This window comes from Carassius carassius, chromosome 1, assembly GCF_963082965.1.
Source record: "Carassius carassius chromosome 1, fCarCar2.1, whole genome shotgun sequence".
Lineage (NCBI taxonomy): Eukaryota > Metazoa > Chordata > Actinopteri > Cypriniformes > Cyprinidae > Carassius > Carassius carassius.
Genome location: NC_081755.1, coordinates 53,896,239 through 53,914,507, shown reverse-complemented (window position 1 = coordinate 53,914,507; position 18,269 = coordinate 53,896,239). Strand labels below are relative to the sequence as shown.

General features: G+C 42.6%; 1 protein-coding gene across 3 annotated transcripts in view; it reads right to left on the bottom strand.

The window, feature by feature from the left end:
- Positions 1-2,113: 2,113 nt before the first annotated feature.
- The window catches only part of LOC132153606 (glutamate receptor ionotropic, NMDA 2B-like), a 49,541-nt gene continuing 33,385 nt past the window's right edge, over positions 2,114-18,269 (bottom strand). For all 3 annotated transcript variants that reach the window (XM_059562695.1, XM_059562697.1, XM_059562696.1), the window contains exons 8-18: positions 16,943-17,126; positions 12,697-12,811; positions 12,385-12,593; positions 11,968-12,139; positions 10,250-10,403; positions 10,047-10,172; positions 9,229-9,458; positions 8,960-9,120; positions 8,017-8,204; positions 7,238-7,476; positions 2,114-6,443 (exon numbers count right to left, since the gene is read on the bottom strand). In XM_059562695.1, coding sequence (XP_059418678.1) covers positions 4,455-6,443; positions 7,238-7,476; positions 8,017-8,204; positions 8,960-9,120; positions 9,229-9,458; positions 10,047-10,172; positions 10,250-10,403; positions 11,968-12,139; positions 12,385-12,593; positions 12,697-12,811; positions 16,943-17,126 — 3,767 coding nt within the window. In that variant the 3' untranslated portion in view covers positions 2,114-4,454. The remainder of the gene's footprint in view (positions 6,444-7,237; positions 7,477-8,016; positions 8,205-8,959; positions 9,121-9,228; positions 9,459-10,046; positions 10,173-10,249; positions 10,404-11,967; positions 12,140-12,384; positions 12,594-12,696; positions 12,812-16,942; positions 17,127-18,269) is intronic.

The window sequence follows — 18,269 nt, the reverse complement described above, 5'->3', positions numbered from 1 at the left end:
CAGTCTGTCGTTCTGAGTATGATGCATGCTCAGCGGTGGACAGGGGATCTCCCTCCCGGTGCAGCAGAGCCGTTGTGTGTGTGTGTGTCCAGGTGTGTGTTCACTGCTCCAGGTGTGTGTTCACCTTGTGTGTGTGTGTTCACTGCTCCGGGTGTGTGTTCACCGTGTGTGTGTGTATTCACTGCTCCGTGTCTGTTTACTGTGTGTGTGTGTGTTTACTGTGTGTGTGTGCGTGTGCACTGCTCCGGGTGTGTGTTCACTGTGTGTGTGTGTGTGTGTGTGTTCACTGCTCCAGGTTTGTGTTCACTGTGTTTCTGTGTGTTCACTGTGTGTGTGTTCACTGTGTGTGTGGGTGTGTTCACTGCTCCGGGTGTGTGTTCACCGTGTGTGTGTGTTCACTGTGTGTGTGTGTGTGTGTGCACTGCTCCGGGTGTGTGTTCACTGTGTGTGTGTGTGTGTTCACTGCTCCAGGTTTGTGTTCACTGTGTTTCTGTGTGTTCACTGTGTGTGTGTTCACTGTGTGTGTGGGTGTGTTCACTGCTCCGGGTGTGTGTTCACTGTGTGTGTGTGTGTTCACTGTTCCGGGTGTGTGTTCACTGTGTGTGTGTGTTCAGTGCTCCGGTTGTGTGTTCACTGTGTGTGTGTGTGTGTGTTCACTGCTCCGGGTGTGTGTTCACTGTGTGTGTTTGTGTGTGTGTTCACTGCTCTGGGTGTGTGTTCACTGTGTGTGTGTGTGTTCACTGCTCCGGGTGTGTTTTCACTGTGTGTGTGTTCACTGCCCCGGGTGTGTGTTCACTGTGTTTGTGTTCACGGTGTGTGTGTGTGTGTGCACTGCTCTGGGTGTGTGTTCACCGCGTGTGTGTGTGTGTGTGTGTGTTCACTGCTCCGGGTGTGTGTTCACTGTGTGTGTGTGTTCACTGCTCCGGGTGTGTGTTCACTGCTCCGGGTGTGTGTTCACTGTGTGTGTGTGTGTGTCTGTGTGCACTGCTCTGGGTGTATGTTCACGGTGTGTGTGTGTGTGTGTGTGTGTGTGTGTTCACTGTTTGTGTGTTTTCACTGCTCCGGGTGTGTGTTCACTGTGTGTGTGTGTGTGTGTCTGTGTGCACTGCTCTGGGTGTATGTTCACTGTGTGTGTGTGTGTGTGTGTGTGTTCACTGTTTGAGTGTTTTCACTGCTCCGGGTGTGTGTTCACTGTGTTTGGTAATTTTTTGTGTTATTAGCATGTGATGTGCTGCGGTGGTAATTTTGTATGTTATTTTTGTGTTCAACGCTGCTGTGGTAATTTTGTGTGTTATTAGCATGCATGGCACTGCAGTTTAATTCCTCAGGAAAGTTTGCTGGCGTGAGTCAGTGTAGTGGGCAGAGCTTCAGATCTTCTTACCCCCCACCCCTTGCGCACCGCTCTGTTGCTAGGCAACTGTTAATAAGAGTGAGCTGCAGCTTCACAAAGGATTGTGGGACTGTGGGGGTGTTGAGAGGTTCATTAAACGGCAGCAGCACAGTCAACAAGAATGAAGATTCTCTCTCCCTGCTTTTATATTGTTTGGAAGTCCTTCCCTGTCCCTCCCTCCACTGCCTGTCTCTTTTTCTCTGTGTCTATCAATATTTCATATGCCTCATTCTCCTACGTGAGTGGGGAATGAATATGAGGAAAGACGATGTATGAGGAATAATAGATAACAGTCGAGCTGAGCGCTTCATTTGTAGTTTAGCATCTCACTGTACGACAGAAAACGCTAATGCTAAAAACATATTGCACTGTTCACACTGTCATTACTCCATACTGCATACTAGACAAAAACTGCTGCATTCAGTCAGCTGCGAGCCATTACTGATGAGGCACTTTAGCAGCTTTCTGCTCTTTGTTAATGCTTAAATTCACAATCATTTGTCTTGAATTTGCATACTAGAATGAAGCTGAAAATGGTAACATTTCATCATGGGATATCACGTATCGTTTGTACACTACACATGCATAATTTATTCCATGCATATAGAAAATCTAGTGCAGCAGATTATGTGACAGCGTAGTACAGTACATAGAGAGTACAGTACATAGGGGACAACACACACTAGAGCGCAGAGTGAGATGAGCAGCAGACGGATTCAATAGTTTATTTTAATTAGCTTTATTCAGCATTTGAAAGAATTCTGATCCATCATCATAATCATCATCAAAACACTCGCTCACTATTAAAGTCTCATAGAGGTTTGTGTTCATATTGTCATACAAAAGGAGGAATTCTCTCATTATAATATACACAATCTGTACAGGTTTTCACTTGAGAATCATTTCAGAGATGTAAATGACGTAAAAATTTCAGTAACATATCAAAGTGGATGTAGTTCTTATTCCATAGTGAAACAATTCACTCATTCAGCCCGCATTCTCTTGCACTGCAGTTACCATGGGAACAGCATTGTAACACCATGGCAGTGCCATAGCAACAAGAGTATTTAACATAGAAGTCAGTCTCGCACACGCACACCTGACAAGCGACAAATTCATCGATCATGTGGAGAAAACAACAGATGGAGTTTGTACCGTATTAATGTGAATAACAGGGTGCTCCTTACCTGTAGAATACTTTAAACCAGCTATACTTACCTTAGAATAATGAAAATATAGTAGTCAACGGAACGTTAAAAGTTGCTTATATATTGCAAATGCACTAGAAAAATTATAACTACAGCTATGCGTAATAGGCGTATTCCTCTATGAGCATAAGAAAATGTGATTTTCAAGCATATAGAGCTCAAGCTACTGTATAAGCAGGGAACTCTCTCTCTTTCTCTCTCTGTGTGTGTGTGTGTGTGTTTTAATCTAAACTATTTATGTTTTTAGGAAAACTCAAACATAGATTACTGCGCTATAACAGGAACGCCGCTGGCTTCAACATATGAGAAGAAAACACCCTAAAACTCTTTGATATAATAATAATAATAATATTAGTAATGCTCTAAAAAGAAAAAGTTTAAAGACGTGGTTAGAGTTACTCTAACTGTAGAAACAATACAAGAGGAGATGAAAGGTTATTTTGTGGCAGACCTAAAGTGAGGACTGGACCTCACGATAGCACTACAGTTAAAAACATGACACTCTAGCAGCTTACTAATCAGCTTTACAATGTCAGAAAAATCCTTAGGAAGGGTTCAAAGCCCTGCTTCAGACCATTAAACACACTCTGTGACGGATGCTGGCGATCTGTGTGTGTGTGTGTGTGTGTGTGTTTGTTTACTTGTTAGCTGATTGTTAGCTAAATTTGACAAAATCACCTCGTGTAAACATCCTGAAAGGTAAAAATAAATAAATAACAAAAATGCTTTTTTCCCCCTACATGTTATGGTTTGGGTGAGTTTATAGCAATTATGCCCTCATTTACATAGCAACCCAAATGTGTGTGTGTGTGTGTGTGTGTGTGAGAACCTAGAAACATTCTCCAGCAGACGACCAGACATCTAAATAAACACAACTGAAGGAAAACTTAGCAAGTAGTAATCAGTACAACTAATCGAGTAAACTATCCACGACAGCACTGCTCAGCTCTGTTACATTGCAAAGGTAAATCCGAATAAAGGTAAATCCTTAAAATGAAGCCGGTTAGGAGGCAGTAAACTATCATAATTAAGTAATAAACATGGATTTAAAAAGCAAACTATCGCTTAAAATATCACATATCATGAGTTATAATGCTTTTGCTAAATTTTGCATATTTTATGTTTTTGTTATTTTGTTCTGTTTTTATCGTTATTTTGGTTATACTTTAAAAAGCTATATTAAAGGTAGACCTTGTCGGCTTATATAAAGAGAAATGTATTTACAACCAAAGAGAGGCATTGATACGGTCATATCATCTCCCTTTGTTTCTCACCTTCTGAGCGAGAGTCACATGAGTTTTACCGAAGGCGTATTAGCACAATTTCTTGTTGGATATGAAATATCACGGCAGTAGAGACTTGAATACAAATGATGGCATAAAACAGAGGCTTGTGCACTTTCACAAATGCACGCATGTTTCATGGCAGTAAACAGCACAGAAGAAGGCTGTTGCCATGGATGTGTTAGGCTTATGCGGAGACTGGATTGATCGTCACATTAAAAAATCCCTAATGCTCAGCAAAGGCCTCAGGAAAAGAACAGACAAATGAAACCCAATTTCAACAATAGATTACCAGTCAGCAGTGTCTTCACAAGTTCTCTGAGTCAAAGTTATTACCCTGTTTGAAAAAAAAAAATCAATGCGCATTTATTATGCTTTCATGATTGTATCTTCACAAAAGACAAGGGTACAGGACTGGGCTGTTCTGTTGGCCATCTGACTCGGCAGATGGATATGCTCTTGTTCTTCTCACCAGCTCATGGAGATGAACCAAATGTGAACGTGAACTTCACAGGAAATGACATTTTCAGTTCTTTCGAGTTCTGTGTGTCCTGCTAAAATCTGGACTCGTTATCACACATCAGACTCTATGCTAGAGAGCTTCTCGTACACGTGTCCGTTGCTGCCGGTGAACGGTCGAGGCGGACCGAGGCTGAGCTTGCTGGTGTGGTGGTTCCCCATGCACAGCTCTGCAGGGAAGCCCATGGGGCTGAGCAAATCCCCGTGCTGCGACTGCTGCTTGGTAACATAGTAGGACTTGGCACCGTGCAGCAGACACTGGTCATCTCCGAATGTAGGGATGAAGGGGTTGTGGTCGGTTCGATCGGGATAGAGGGATTTAGATAAAGCATGAACAGGCCCCTCCAGGAGTCCTCTGTCTCTCAGATCCCTCTCTCCCACCGAGCGCCGATGGGGTGCATTCTGCAACCCAAACGGCGATCCTGCGCCCCTCACGGCGGCTCCGTAGAATAGCGGGTCTTGCTCCGTGCCCTGCTCAGGATGCTCGAATATGTGTGCGAAGGAGGCGTCCATGCAGCGCTCCCGCTCCTTGAGGCTGACGCTGCGTGGCGGCGGTGCTGCACATAATGCAGGCGGCACACCCATCCCACTAAACTCTTCTCTCTGCAGGTCTACGAATGCATCGTAGGAGTGTTGCCGGCGTAGCGGCTTCCCGCTGAAGGCCCTGCGGCGCTGCGCTGGCGTCTGGCCTTTACTGCCTCCCAGTTGCTCCATCAGGTGGTTACTGTCCTCGCTGATATCGTACAGGTTTCCAGACTTCTTGCAGGCTTCGCATCGCATGCAAGTGGCAGAACTGGGACGGCTGCTTCCAACTCTTCCTGCGGCTCCCGATGCCACGCAGCCACTTCCTACATGCAGAACTCCAGCTCCGTGCTTGCTGCCTGCGCTGCTGGCCCGACAGCTGCGACATTCCCGGTCGCTGCTCTCTGGTTTCTTGGGTTTGCTCTTTAGGAAGTCGTCTACAGACACCAAACTGGTGCAGTTGCCTCCTCCTCCTCCTCCACCGCTGGGGCCATCGGTAAGATCCACATGCTCCCACTGAGGGATGCCATCCTTGGGTCGGAACTGATCCAGGTAGAAATCCCTCAGGCTTTCCTTGTCTTGTAGCAGATATGAGGTTGAGCTCACACCTCGTTTGCGCTCGGACGGAGGCGAAGCCGAGCGGTGCCCGTGGTGGTGGTGGTGATGCTGGCGGCGGCGGTAACCCAACTCGATCTCGTCGAGTTCCCTACGGGACTTTGCTGATGCTGGACGCTTCTTCAAGCTGTCTCTATACTGCTTGCGTTTCTTTGCGTTTCCCTCTAAATTGCCATAGGTGACGGTATGAGTGGAAATGTCAGACACATCAGAGCGGATGTTTCCGTCGTCTGCACCACCGCAGAACCGGTCTTGGCCTGCGATGTAGCCCGAACTGGAAGCTCCACCTTTAAAGGAGAACTTTCCGTACAGGTCAGCTAGTCCCTGCTTCAGTCCTGGCCCAGACGGAGGAGTCTGGCTCTGAAGCAGGTCAAATTTACTCATGTTCCTGTGCGTTAGTGCAGAACGTGGCTGTGTGGTAAAGATGGGGCCTACGCCACCTCCAAGGCTGTCACAGTCAAACATGCCGCCCTCCAGAGAACTGCTGGAGCCCAGGCTGTGGGGCCGGTTGGGGCCCGTTAGCCCCAGCGTGGAGCCCCCGTGGTGGTGCAGGTAGGGGTCCTGGTACAGGTTACTGTCCTTCAGGTGCAGGTTGCCGAAGGTGCGCTCCACCTCACTGATGTAGTCGCTGAACATGTTGTCATCAGGCAGGTAGGGGGCCTTGCAGTCTGAGTGTCCGGCCAGGCTTCGGCGGTGCTCGCTGATATCATACACAGAGGACTCTCGGCGGATGAAGTCCAGTGCACTGTGTGGGGAGCCGTTGACCCCGGAGAGGGATGCCATGTTCTTGGCGGTGCGCAGCAGACGCAGGATATTCGAATGTGTGTTGTTCATGGTAGCCGAGGGTGAATTGAGTGCTGAACTCTTATCTTCGATTTCTACTCCATGAATGCAGCTGTACATCTCCTGAGAGAGGGAGAGAGAGACATTTCAGTGTTCAGACAGCCTCTTGAAACTGTATTTTGCACTACTCTGAAGTTTTTGAACAGTAAGATTTTTTATGTTTTTTAAAGCGGTCTCTTCTGCTCACCAAGCCTGCATTTATTCGACCCAAAGTACAGCAAAAACAGTAATATTGTGAAATATTTTTAATGTTTAAAATAACAATTTTCTGTGAATATTTGTGAAACCGTAATTTATTTCTGTGATGCACAGCTTATCAGATAAATGATGTTCTTCTGAAATTTCTAGTCAAAGAAACTTTAAAAAATTATTTTAACAATAATAATAATAATAATAATAATACATATTCTTTGAGCAGCAAATCAGAATATTCAAATGATTTCTGAAGGATCAAGTAACTGGAGTAATGATGCTAAAAATCAGCTTTGAAATCACAAGAATAAATTGCATTCTATATCACAATATTTCTATAATATTTTAGAAATAAAAATGGTGCAAATAAATTATTGATTTAGCCTTCATGTGAACAAGAAATGTGAAATCAGCATTAAATAAACAAGACTCTCAGACTCATCTTATTTATAATTACCGGAATATAATTACCAAAATTTATAATTTATAAATTTGAAACTGCAAATTGATTGAAATATCAGAAATGTGTTTAAAAATCATATCACCGTTACTGAAAATGACTGTATTGTGATATACAGTATACTGAAACTGAATTATTGTCCAGCTCTACTGCGACGCTGTGTTTTTCAGAGGTGTGGCAGTGTGTGGTTTGAGGACAGAATTACCCTGCTGATGGTGAAGGTGAGCCCTGGTTTCCCGTTACACACGCCCATGAAGCAGAAGCGAAGGTGCCAGTAGAAGACATGTTCAGCGATGAAGGTGATGAGCGACAGAGCCATGGCAGCACCCAGCATGTAGAACACACCCGCCATATTGTCCACGTCCAGCTGACTGCTCATCACTTCATTCTTCTCGTGATGGCAGATCCCTGTGAGCCAGAGAGCCTCGAACTCCTCCATATCACCTGAGACACACACACACACACACGTTATAAAGGGTGACGCAATGCTCTGACACACTGGTCCATTACAACAATGAGTTTGGTTCACTGAAGACTTATCAAAACAAGGCAAGTACATGAAGGCTTGCTGAGAGACTTGTTTAAAAAACAATAAACATCTTACTGTTGGAAAACTTTTGACTGTAGTGTAAAGAGAGGACAATAGGATCCGGGAACATAGGAATTACTCCCCGGGAACAGAGCACATGTCAAATCAAAAGCTTAAAAAATATACAGAATCAAGTCCAAGAAGCAAAAGCATATGAAAATAAAATCAAAATGTTAAATTTCCAAAAATGCAACAACAGTCAGCCAATCAGGTAAGTAAAGATGCTTTCAGGAGATGAGCTCCTTGGGTCACAGAAGAATACTTCCCAAGACTGCAAACATCATAATTGCATCACTTTTATTGGGTGCAGCATTTACTGAAGTGTTGCTGGATTATTATGACTAGTGAACAAGCTGGCAGTTTATCTGATGTGGATGACTCAACATGAGCAGTACCGTCTCCAAAGAGCTGAAGGATGGCGAGGTCCACCTGTCTCTTCCAGCCCGAGTCTTTCTGGATAGCGATGCCATAGCCGGTGGAAGCGAACACTTTTCCGGAGCCAATGGTGACCAGCTTACAGCCCTCATCTCGGCCCGCCATGTAGTTCAGCACCGCCGCATCGTAAATGAAGGCATCCAGCTTCCTGCCATTCAAGACACCACACACATTGGTGAACATGCACAGATAATGTTTTCATGGAAACACTGCTATGAATTAGTTGCATAGTGGCCATTTTTAGTTCTTTTACAACATGAAAAATCAGTGTGAGTGTGCAAGGGCTAATTTTGATCTTCACACAAAATTATACTTTAGTCAAATTTGAGGCTTTCACAAAAAATGAGTTCATAAAGCCCTCGAAAAGTGATCCCAATGCTCCAGATAGTAAAGAAACATCTAAAATTATCTTTGTTTGTACGGTTTCTGTGAGGAGTTCCTTTTCTCCACTTACTTCTCGACAGCATAGCAACACCCTTGCAAGCACTCGCAGGAACCCTGGCAACCATATAGCAACACCTTAGCAACCACTCAGCGTTCAAGTCGATTCAATCGAACTAAACAAGACAGCTGGGAATACACCCTTGGCAATATTTCTTAGCCATATGAACTCATTTACATTTAGTCATTTAGCAGATGCTTTTATTCAAAGGGACTTACAAAAGACAATGGAAGCAATCAAAACTAACAAAAGAGCAATGAAACACAAGTGCTATAACATGTCTGAGTTAGCTTAACACAGTACACATAGCATGTTTTATTAAACTAATCATTAAGTTAGGAGTTAGATGAGGGAAATCTCTTAATTAATAGTGAATATGTGTTCTAAACTGTTACCATTGTCAGTAATGACTGGTCGAGAGCCATGTCAGAGAAGCGTCTCAGGTGGTTTCCCACACTCACCCTGTCTTCAGGCTGTACAGCGCTTCATCCACGTTGCGCTGGTGGAATTTGACCATGTAGGAGTGCATCTCTCTGTAGTTATTGCGGATGTTTCTCTCTGTGCTGCCGTTGGGCACGGTCCCAAAGCGAAACGGCGGGGAGAAGTCATTGGGTCTCTGAAACTGAAGACAGACAAACAGCACAATGGTGAGCAGACAGACAGACTGACCAGAAAACTGAATATCCACTCTACCTGAAAAAGAAAACAGCTGTATCTTCTATTAGAGCACCTTTTTATCGCTGAGGCCTGACACCTGGTCCACATACTCTTCCTGGATCATAAATGCGGCCAGGTTAGCAGTATAGCTGGCCAAGAAAATCACAGCAAAGAAGGCCCAGACGGACACCATGATCTTGCTGGTGGTTCCTCTGGGGTTCTGCACTGGCACAGAATTATTGAAGACCAAACCCCAGAGCAGCCAGATGGCCTTTCCGACGGTGAATGATGGACCTCCGGCCTCTGCGAGCACAGAAACACAACACAAGTGACTCCACCACTATCGCTTAACACCTGAGAGAAGTGAAGGTGTCCATCCTGACAAAGGAGCAGTTTAGTAGCTGGAGATCCAGGTATAACACAACACTCAATATAACTCACTATACACTTCCTGTATACTCTAGAATATTCTGGTTCAGTTAAGTTAAACTGATACCAACATAGCAAGGATGTTTTTTTAGTGCTTCACAAAATATGCTGCTCCACAAGAATCCTCTCACACAACCTTCAAAGTCATAGCAACCAATTTCACCAGATTTGTAATGACAATCACGTATAAACCTGTAGCCAACAGGCTCTAAAACTATTGTTTCAAATACTCTTTTAAATAAAAACTGAAGCCTTTACAAATTCATTTAAATTCCAGTTACAGCTGTTTATATGTTCAGCCCTGATGGAAAGGCTGTGTGACATGAGCCATGAGCAAAACTACAGAAGAACTGCATGACATTAAAGTTTGGAAATTACAATCAATAATGAATGACTCCCAGGAAAAAGCAGCAGTATTAGTCATGCAGATGAGCCCATGTGTGCGGAAGCGTCGTTCTGTACCTCTGCCGTCAATGAGACGGCGATTGTAGCCCACGGGACTGAAGTATTCGAAGATGAACACGGCAATGGCACAAACCAGCAGCAGCATTACGAACATCATGATCCAGACGTCTGCACTGAACGGCTCTGTGGACGGAGAACAGACACATGTTAACAGGTACGGACAGCAGAGAGGAAGAGAGGGAAAGAGGAGAGAGTCTCACCGAGGAACGCAGACGGAGACACGGTTCCATTGCTCCGAGACACCATGACACTGATGCCTGTCTCTATGAAGGGCACGGAGAAATCAATGACCTCTGACCTCTCCTCATTGATGGTCAGCGAGCCAACAGCCATGTGAGCGTTCTTCAGCACCACCTGCAGACAGAAAGACAGGTGAGATAGAGACAGACAAACAAACAGGTGAGATAGAGACAGAAAGAAAGACAGGTGAGAGACAGACAAACAGGTGAGATAGAGACAGACAAACAGGTGAGATAGAGACATAAAGACAGACAGGTGAGATAGAGACAGACAGACAGGTGAGATAGAGACAGACAAACAGGTGAGATATAGACAAACAGGTGAGATAGAGACAGACAGGTGAGATAGAGACAAACAGGTGAGATAGAGACAGACAGACAGACAGGTGAGATAGAGACAGACAGGTGAGAGAGACAGACAAACAGGTGAGATAGAGACAGACAGACAGACAGGTGAGATAAAGACAGACAAACAGGTGAGATAGAGACAGACAGACAGGTGAGAGAGACAGACAGACAGACAAACAGGTGAGATAGAGACAGACAAACAGGTGAGATAGAGACAGACAAACAGGTGAGATAGAGACAGACAGGTGAGATAGAGACAGACAGACAGGTGAGATAGAGACAGACAGACAGACAAATAGGTGAGATATAGACAAACAGGTGAGATAGAGACAGACAGGTGAGATAGAGACAGACAAACAGGTGAGATAGAGACAGACAGGTGAGATAGAGACAGACAAACAGGTGAGATAGAGACAGACAGACAGGTGAGATAGAGACAGACAGACAGGTGAGATAGAGACAGACAGACAGACAAACAGGTGAGATAGAGACAGACAGGTGAGATAGAGACAGACAGACAGACAAACAGGTGAGATAGAGACAGACAGGTGAGATAGAGACAGACAAACAGGTGAGATAGAGACAGACAGACAGGTGAGATAGAGACAGACAGACAGACAAACAGGTGAGATAGAGACAGACAGGTGAGATAGAGACAGACAAACAGGTGAGATAGAGACAGACAGGTGAGATAGAGACAGAGAGACAGGTGAGAGACAGACAGACAGACAAACAGGTGAGATAGAGACAGACAGGTGAGATAGAGACAGACAAACAGGTGAGATAGAGACAGACAGGTGAGATAGAGACAGAGAGACAGGTGAGAGACAGACAGACAGACAAACAGGTGAGATAGAGACAGACAGGTGAGAGACAGACAGGTTAGCTTCATTCCCAGCATTCATAGCTGCACTGTGTTGACTTGAGGACAGATATGGTGATGTGAACAGCAGATATGAGATGAGAGATTCTAGATCAACAACAGACAGAAAGTGGGTTATCACACTGTCTCTCTCTCTCTCTGTCTGTCTCTCGCTCTCTGTTGGTAATTTTAGCTCTAAATACCTGAACTTCACTTCACACGACTTAACTGGGGCATGGCAGTGTGTGTGTGTCTTATAATGGGATGGCAATGAGAGAAACGTAGATTGAAACCATGAGCATTTTTAGCATAAAGACACACCGAGCTGTCTAAATGAGGACACTGCACACTCCATAAAGACTTTGATAGTTTTTATAGACAGCTAATTATAAACACTATCTCCTAACACGAACACACAAAAACCCTCACAGCACAGATTATAGTTCCTGACTTAATTTTTAAGCCATACCTCTCCCACCATCCCATTCCATGTGCCGTTGATCTTCTTGCCGTGTTTGCCATTGGTGACCAGATAAAGGTCGTAGGTGAACTTCACAGACTTGGCGATCTTCTTCAGGATGTCGATACAGAAGCCTTTACAGCAGCGCTTGATGTAGATGCCAGAATCCCCCGTCTTATTCCTGACAGAGACAGAGACACGTGATCTGATAGAGTTCTGTAGTAACCCTCTGCTCATATTCGCTCATCTTAGACCAAACAACCCCCGCCCCGAAAAACCAAACGTTTGGAAAAGAAATTTTGAAAAATCGATACTTCATCAGATTGGCTTTTGAGCAGAATGGTTACTGCTCAAATAAATAAATAAAATACGCAAAAATACAAAAAAAGATGTTTTTCAGGGGAGAATGAGTGTGTGTGTGTTTACAGTGTTTTGAGCTGCTTGCGGCAGGGAACCGTGTTCCTCATGCAGGTGCCGCTGAGTGGATCCACGTCCTCCACCATCACGAACGGAGCCTCCTCCAGCGTCACGATGGACAGATGATCGTCCTCTCGGCTCTCCGTCCCAGAGTAGAGCTCGAACCGCGGCCACACGTGAAACTTCATCGACAGAGAGCCGTTCTCCCACTTACCCACCTGCACACACACACTGATGTTACTCACTCGTTGGAGATCATACACTGCAGTACTTCATTACACCGAGCTCGTCTGCTGCTCGTTCACATTCACACGCTCTTACTCTGTCCCACTGTCTGTCCTTGTTCAGCAGGATGATCACCAGTTTGGGGTGCATCTGATAGCCGTCCTCACTGAAGGAGAGATTCCGGCCCTCGAACGTCACGTTCATCAGATACCTGAGAAACACACCGCACATCAGTAACGCACACACACACACGGCCAAAACACTGCTGCTAAATAACACCCATAGATAAATAACTCCATAAAGAACACATTTATTTTATCAAAATAAATAATAACAACAATGATTATAAAACCATAATAAAGCTTATAAAATATAATGCAATAATAAGAAAACTAATAAAAAGTTTGCTTTTAAAATGTGTTTTGATATTTTGAATGCAGTGCTTTATTTTGCAAGTGAGGCATTTTGCATGTGTGCAATTCTTGGATTTGTATGTAATGTTTTGAAAATGTAAGCAGTTGAAAGAAAATGTAATAAGACAAATAATACTAATATTGAATGAAAAATAAAATATTAAGAAGAAAAAGTATTTAAAAAACTGTCTGTAATGAGTGTGTGTTAATAACAACAGAAGAAAGAAGAAATAGGATTAATTTAAAAACAGAAAGGAAAATAAAGTAATAACAATAATAATGCACTAGTAAATAGAACAATTAATAAGGACAAATATAAAGAAAAATAAAGAAAAAACAAGAAAACATAATAATAGAAAAACACGCTATCATCTATGAGTACTTATTGATGCTTTTATGGTTTCATCTATTGTGTTGTTATGACAACCACAACCACTGCAGCTTCCAAACTCCTCCCCTGTGTTACCATGGAAACCATCGCCATGAGAGAGAGAGAGAACACGCTGCTCTACATCACATCTCTGAACACATCTGAGAAACACAAGACATGCAACATAAAACTGAATCCAAATACTTTGGGAAATCAGTTTGCAAGATGACAAATGGCTAAAATACTGGACATTCACAAGTCCTTATATTTGTAATATTCAACACTCAAGGATAGACAAAACATCTTCGTTTCCATATTTTCATTCTCCCTATAACAGCTGAAACGGAGCAAAATTTTGCACGTTTTATTTTTTTTTTTTGCTTTCTTTCTTTGTTAAACTTGCAAATACTAGGATAATTAACTTGCAATGATAGTCAAGTTAATGGATAGCATCAACCAATGGCTGATAGTTCAGCAGTTTGGAGAGATAGCAGGTATCCAAATACAGTGTTTGGAATGTTTTTGTAATAGTCACTGTCAGATGTGTGATGATAGAACCAGTTCAGTTCTACAGTAGTATGCTGGTAAAGCTAACTGTCTTTATGCATGTCCTTTACATTCAGATCAAGCAGGCGATTGTGTCTGGAAACATACAGTCCTTTTTAACAAACAATAACCATTTTAAAGGGGTCATATGCTGCTTTTCTAAAGATCATTATTTGTCAAATACTGTACATTATTGTAGGTCCTCTATGCCCCGCCTCTCAAACGCCTCGTTTTCTACTAAGTCTCTCCTACTGATAAGCACAGACTGCTCTGATTGGCCAACTGACCCAGTGCATTGTGATTGGCCGATCAGTGCTAGCACTCGTCAGAAACGTAACGCCCCTTTTCATAATCGCGAGCTTCATCTTTCAAAATGAATGTATGTCCTTAGTTTTAGCATCAGTTCAAGCTGAGAGAGGTGCAGAGTCTCGTGACAGACACAGTTCCACACAGTGATGTAGAGATGTGGGGGTGTGTTTAAACAAGGCGTTTCAGGGGGCGTGGCAGAGTCTAAACTTTGATATAGAGTATCTCTTTGGATTAGAGAAAGGAAACCTTGAAATCGCATCATATGACCCCTTTAAGATGCGGGCAACTATTGATTTTCCTGTTGATTTTGATGTAACAGACAGTGGGAATTATAATTTGACAGGTACCATATTGACAAATTGTACATTGTTGGAAAACATTGTAGTCGTGCTTTAATCATAAAAATTAGAATATCCTCTGATATTGAAAAGTTTGTCAAAACAAAGTGGGATAACAAATGATCAGTCGATTGGAGAAGTGCTTATTTTCCCTGCAGTTTAAGCTCATCCAGTGCTGGGCAGTTTGTTTTGTGTTTTCTGAGGTGAAGAAGTGAGACTCTTTCATTATTGGTTGATAGTTGACGAGGTGTACTTTCAGTGTGGAGTACCACTAGAGCAGAGATATTCGGGTCTGTCATTATGTTCTCATTAAGAGCAGCTACTGCCCCGTTGGGTCCCTGCAAAGATCATTTAAACCCAGCCAATCAGAGCGTACTCCAAATCCAGCTGTTTTGATGTCCAAGTTTCCATTCGGTTTTAGCAGCAGCCGGTATTTTGCGCCACTGTAGATGTAGATATAGTGACTCTGCCAGCTCTCTGACAGATGTATTGTTGTTATTCAGCATGTTAAGAAGATGACCTGTTCTGGAGGGAGTATAAATCCATTCAGTGTTTGGGACACTAAGACCTCAGTCTCAGTGAGACTGTATGGCTATTGAGGCGGAGCCATTTTCTCACTAACTTTACCATTTCATCATTCAATGTTGAAAGTGTGCATTGTGGAATATGAACATTCACAAATAGATGTTGAATTTTAACTGTTGCAATCAATCTGATAGCCTCGATCTTCATCTTTTTGGGGAGAGGGGAGTCAATCAATGCAAGTCTTAAATTCGGGTAAACACAGCTCTGTATCCTGTTCCTTCCAGTCACCACTAAAGTTTAATTTATGCCCCAAACAAGGATAGGTGTCATGACCTTCATACAAACGGATAGGTTTATGTGCTAATGCAAGACTTTGATCTATAATATCTATTTCCTCCATTCTGTCTTTCATACAGTGAGTGTTAGTGTGTCTGGGGCCCCGTGGCACACAGACTTGAGCAGTGTGTGTGTGTGTGTGTGTTATATAAAGGGTTTAATTTGGGCCGGGGCCGTCCGGAGCTGAGCCCCAGCACACAGACTCCAGGCTCGACCTTAACGCCAGACAAGTAACATGATTAAAACATCAGTAACCAAAAATAACTACGTAAACACCAAACACAAGTATTATTCTGATTTGATAACATGTAGAGTAAGTGGCGAATAGTGAAAATAGCTACTGTACAAAATTACAAAAATGACAAATATTTAAAATACAGTTAGTTAGGCAACATGACCCAACTTTTTCACCATTACGACTGTTTACCAGTTTTAAAAAACAGTTCAATAAACAAATACAATAATATTAGGTCACTTATATTTTAGGTGGAAACACAGTGCATCTCACAGCAACCAGACAATTGATGCGGATTGATTCTGTGTTTTGAACGAGTCGGTTGAGTCAAAGTTTCATTAGCCCATGCATTAACATCTGATGAATGTGCTGTTTGAACTAATTGTTTGAATGAATGACTCGATGACTCACTTATTAAATGCTCACTACTGGCACCGACTGCCGTTTTAATTTTGTTGAAAAGTATCATGTCCACCGTCATTTCTAGTTTGTATATTTATCATTTTTTTAATTATATAAAATGTATTTAATTTTATTTTTTTAAATTATATATTTATGCAGTTGTATATTTCAGTGTAAATTATTTAATTTGATAAAGTCTACATAGTCACATTATTATAATTGAATTTATAGATTAAATGTAAGATTTAGAAATGAAAGTATTAATAAAACTAGTGGGAAAATGCCTTCTATAAAGAAAATAAATTCCCTTGGATAAACTATAAAAAACACAGATTTATATGTCACAGCTGTCACAGACTTACACTCTGTGTAACAACACTCTGGACTTTATGAGAGAAGTCGTGGCCTAATGGTTAGAGAGTCGGACTCCCAATCGAAAGGTTGTGAGTTCGAGTCTCGGGCCGGCAGGAATTGTGGGTGGGGGGAGTGCATGTACAGTTCTCTCTCCACCTTCAATACCACGACTTAGGTGCCCTTGAGCAAGGCATCGAACCCCCAACTGCTCCCCGGGCGCCACAGCATAAATGATGAACACTGCTCCGGGTGTGTGCTCACAGTGTGTGTGTGTGTGTGTGTGTGTGTGTGTGTGTGTGTGTTCACTGCTCTGTGTGTGTGCACTTTGGATGGGTTAAATGCAGAGCACAAATTCTGAGTATGGGTCACTATACTTGGCTGAATGTCACGTCACTTTCACTTTCATTTACACCACACAGAGAGAAGCTTACAAAGATCTTACTCCCCCACCTCGGACCACATCACTGTCATGCTAATGCCTGCATACAGACCGCTGTGTGTGAGTGAGTCTGACCTGAGCACCTCGTTGCTGATGGGGCTCTTCTTGTCCGGGGCCCCGTGGCACTCAGACTTGAGCAGTGTGTGTGGCCCTCGTTCTATCATCATGGTGGAGGTGGCCGAGGCGATCACAGCCACACCGTCACGAACGCGTGCCTCCAGACCGTAATCCCACTCATCGTACGACACTGAGATCATGCCTGCGCAGACAACACACACTTCATCAGCGGCGTTAACAAAGCCAGAAACACTTGAAACACTTCAGCTGAAATACAATCTCCAGCTGGATTTTAGCACCATTTCTCACTTTCGTGCAGTTTAGCCTGATATACCAAAAACTTTAGCAAACAAACATACTAGTTTCAAACATATAAAACACAGATTACACATTAATGAATACATTTTATATATTCAATTATTTAATTTACAAGTGTCATGTTTGAGATTATTTTATGTACTATTTTATTTTACATACACCATACTCATGGTGTATGTGTGGTATTTGTATTACATTGTAATTTAATAATAATAATAATTTAATAAATGTAATATAAACATTTTAACTGAATCTGCCACTGTAATAATTCCAGAGCAAATTACCTTCTGTTTGTGACTGCCAGTGATATTTTTTTGTGAACTACCATAGCCGCTCTTACTACAACGCACATTTATTGCCTTCCAGCAAAGAAATATAAAAATATCAATAATAAAATCAAGAGCCAGATCACGTAAACTGTTAAGACTGGCTACTGCAATATCAGCATCAGGTAAGACTACTCTCGCTCATTTCTGCACTCAATTACATCATATTTTAATTACATATGTACCTTTATGAAAATTAAACATAGTCTTTCTACGAATGGATTAAAAAAATTCAATTGTTAAACTAAAGTCAACCACACATCAACCATGGCTTTCCTGTGCTAGCCATATAGCTTCATCATGATATTTGTAGTAAAACTGTGGTTATACTATGGTAGTCAATCTCAATAACTATACACAATAACTATACACAATAACTATACACAATAACTATACACAATGCATGCATACAGATAATGTGATCTCTGCTATGTCCAGATGTACAAAACACCCACCTCTGTAACAAACATGGAGATAATAGTGCTGTCTGAATTACTACATGACAATCACAGAAATGTTTTTTAGCCATTTTTGTGTGTTGAGATTAGGGATGCATGATATTATCGTACCGATATCAGAATCGTCCGATAATTTCTTAAAAAGGATATATCTGCATCAGCCCAATATGAACAATTATGCCGCTATGTCTGGCTGATGAGAGGACTAGGTTAACTCAGCTCAGGGTGTGCTAGAGATTAGAT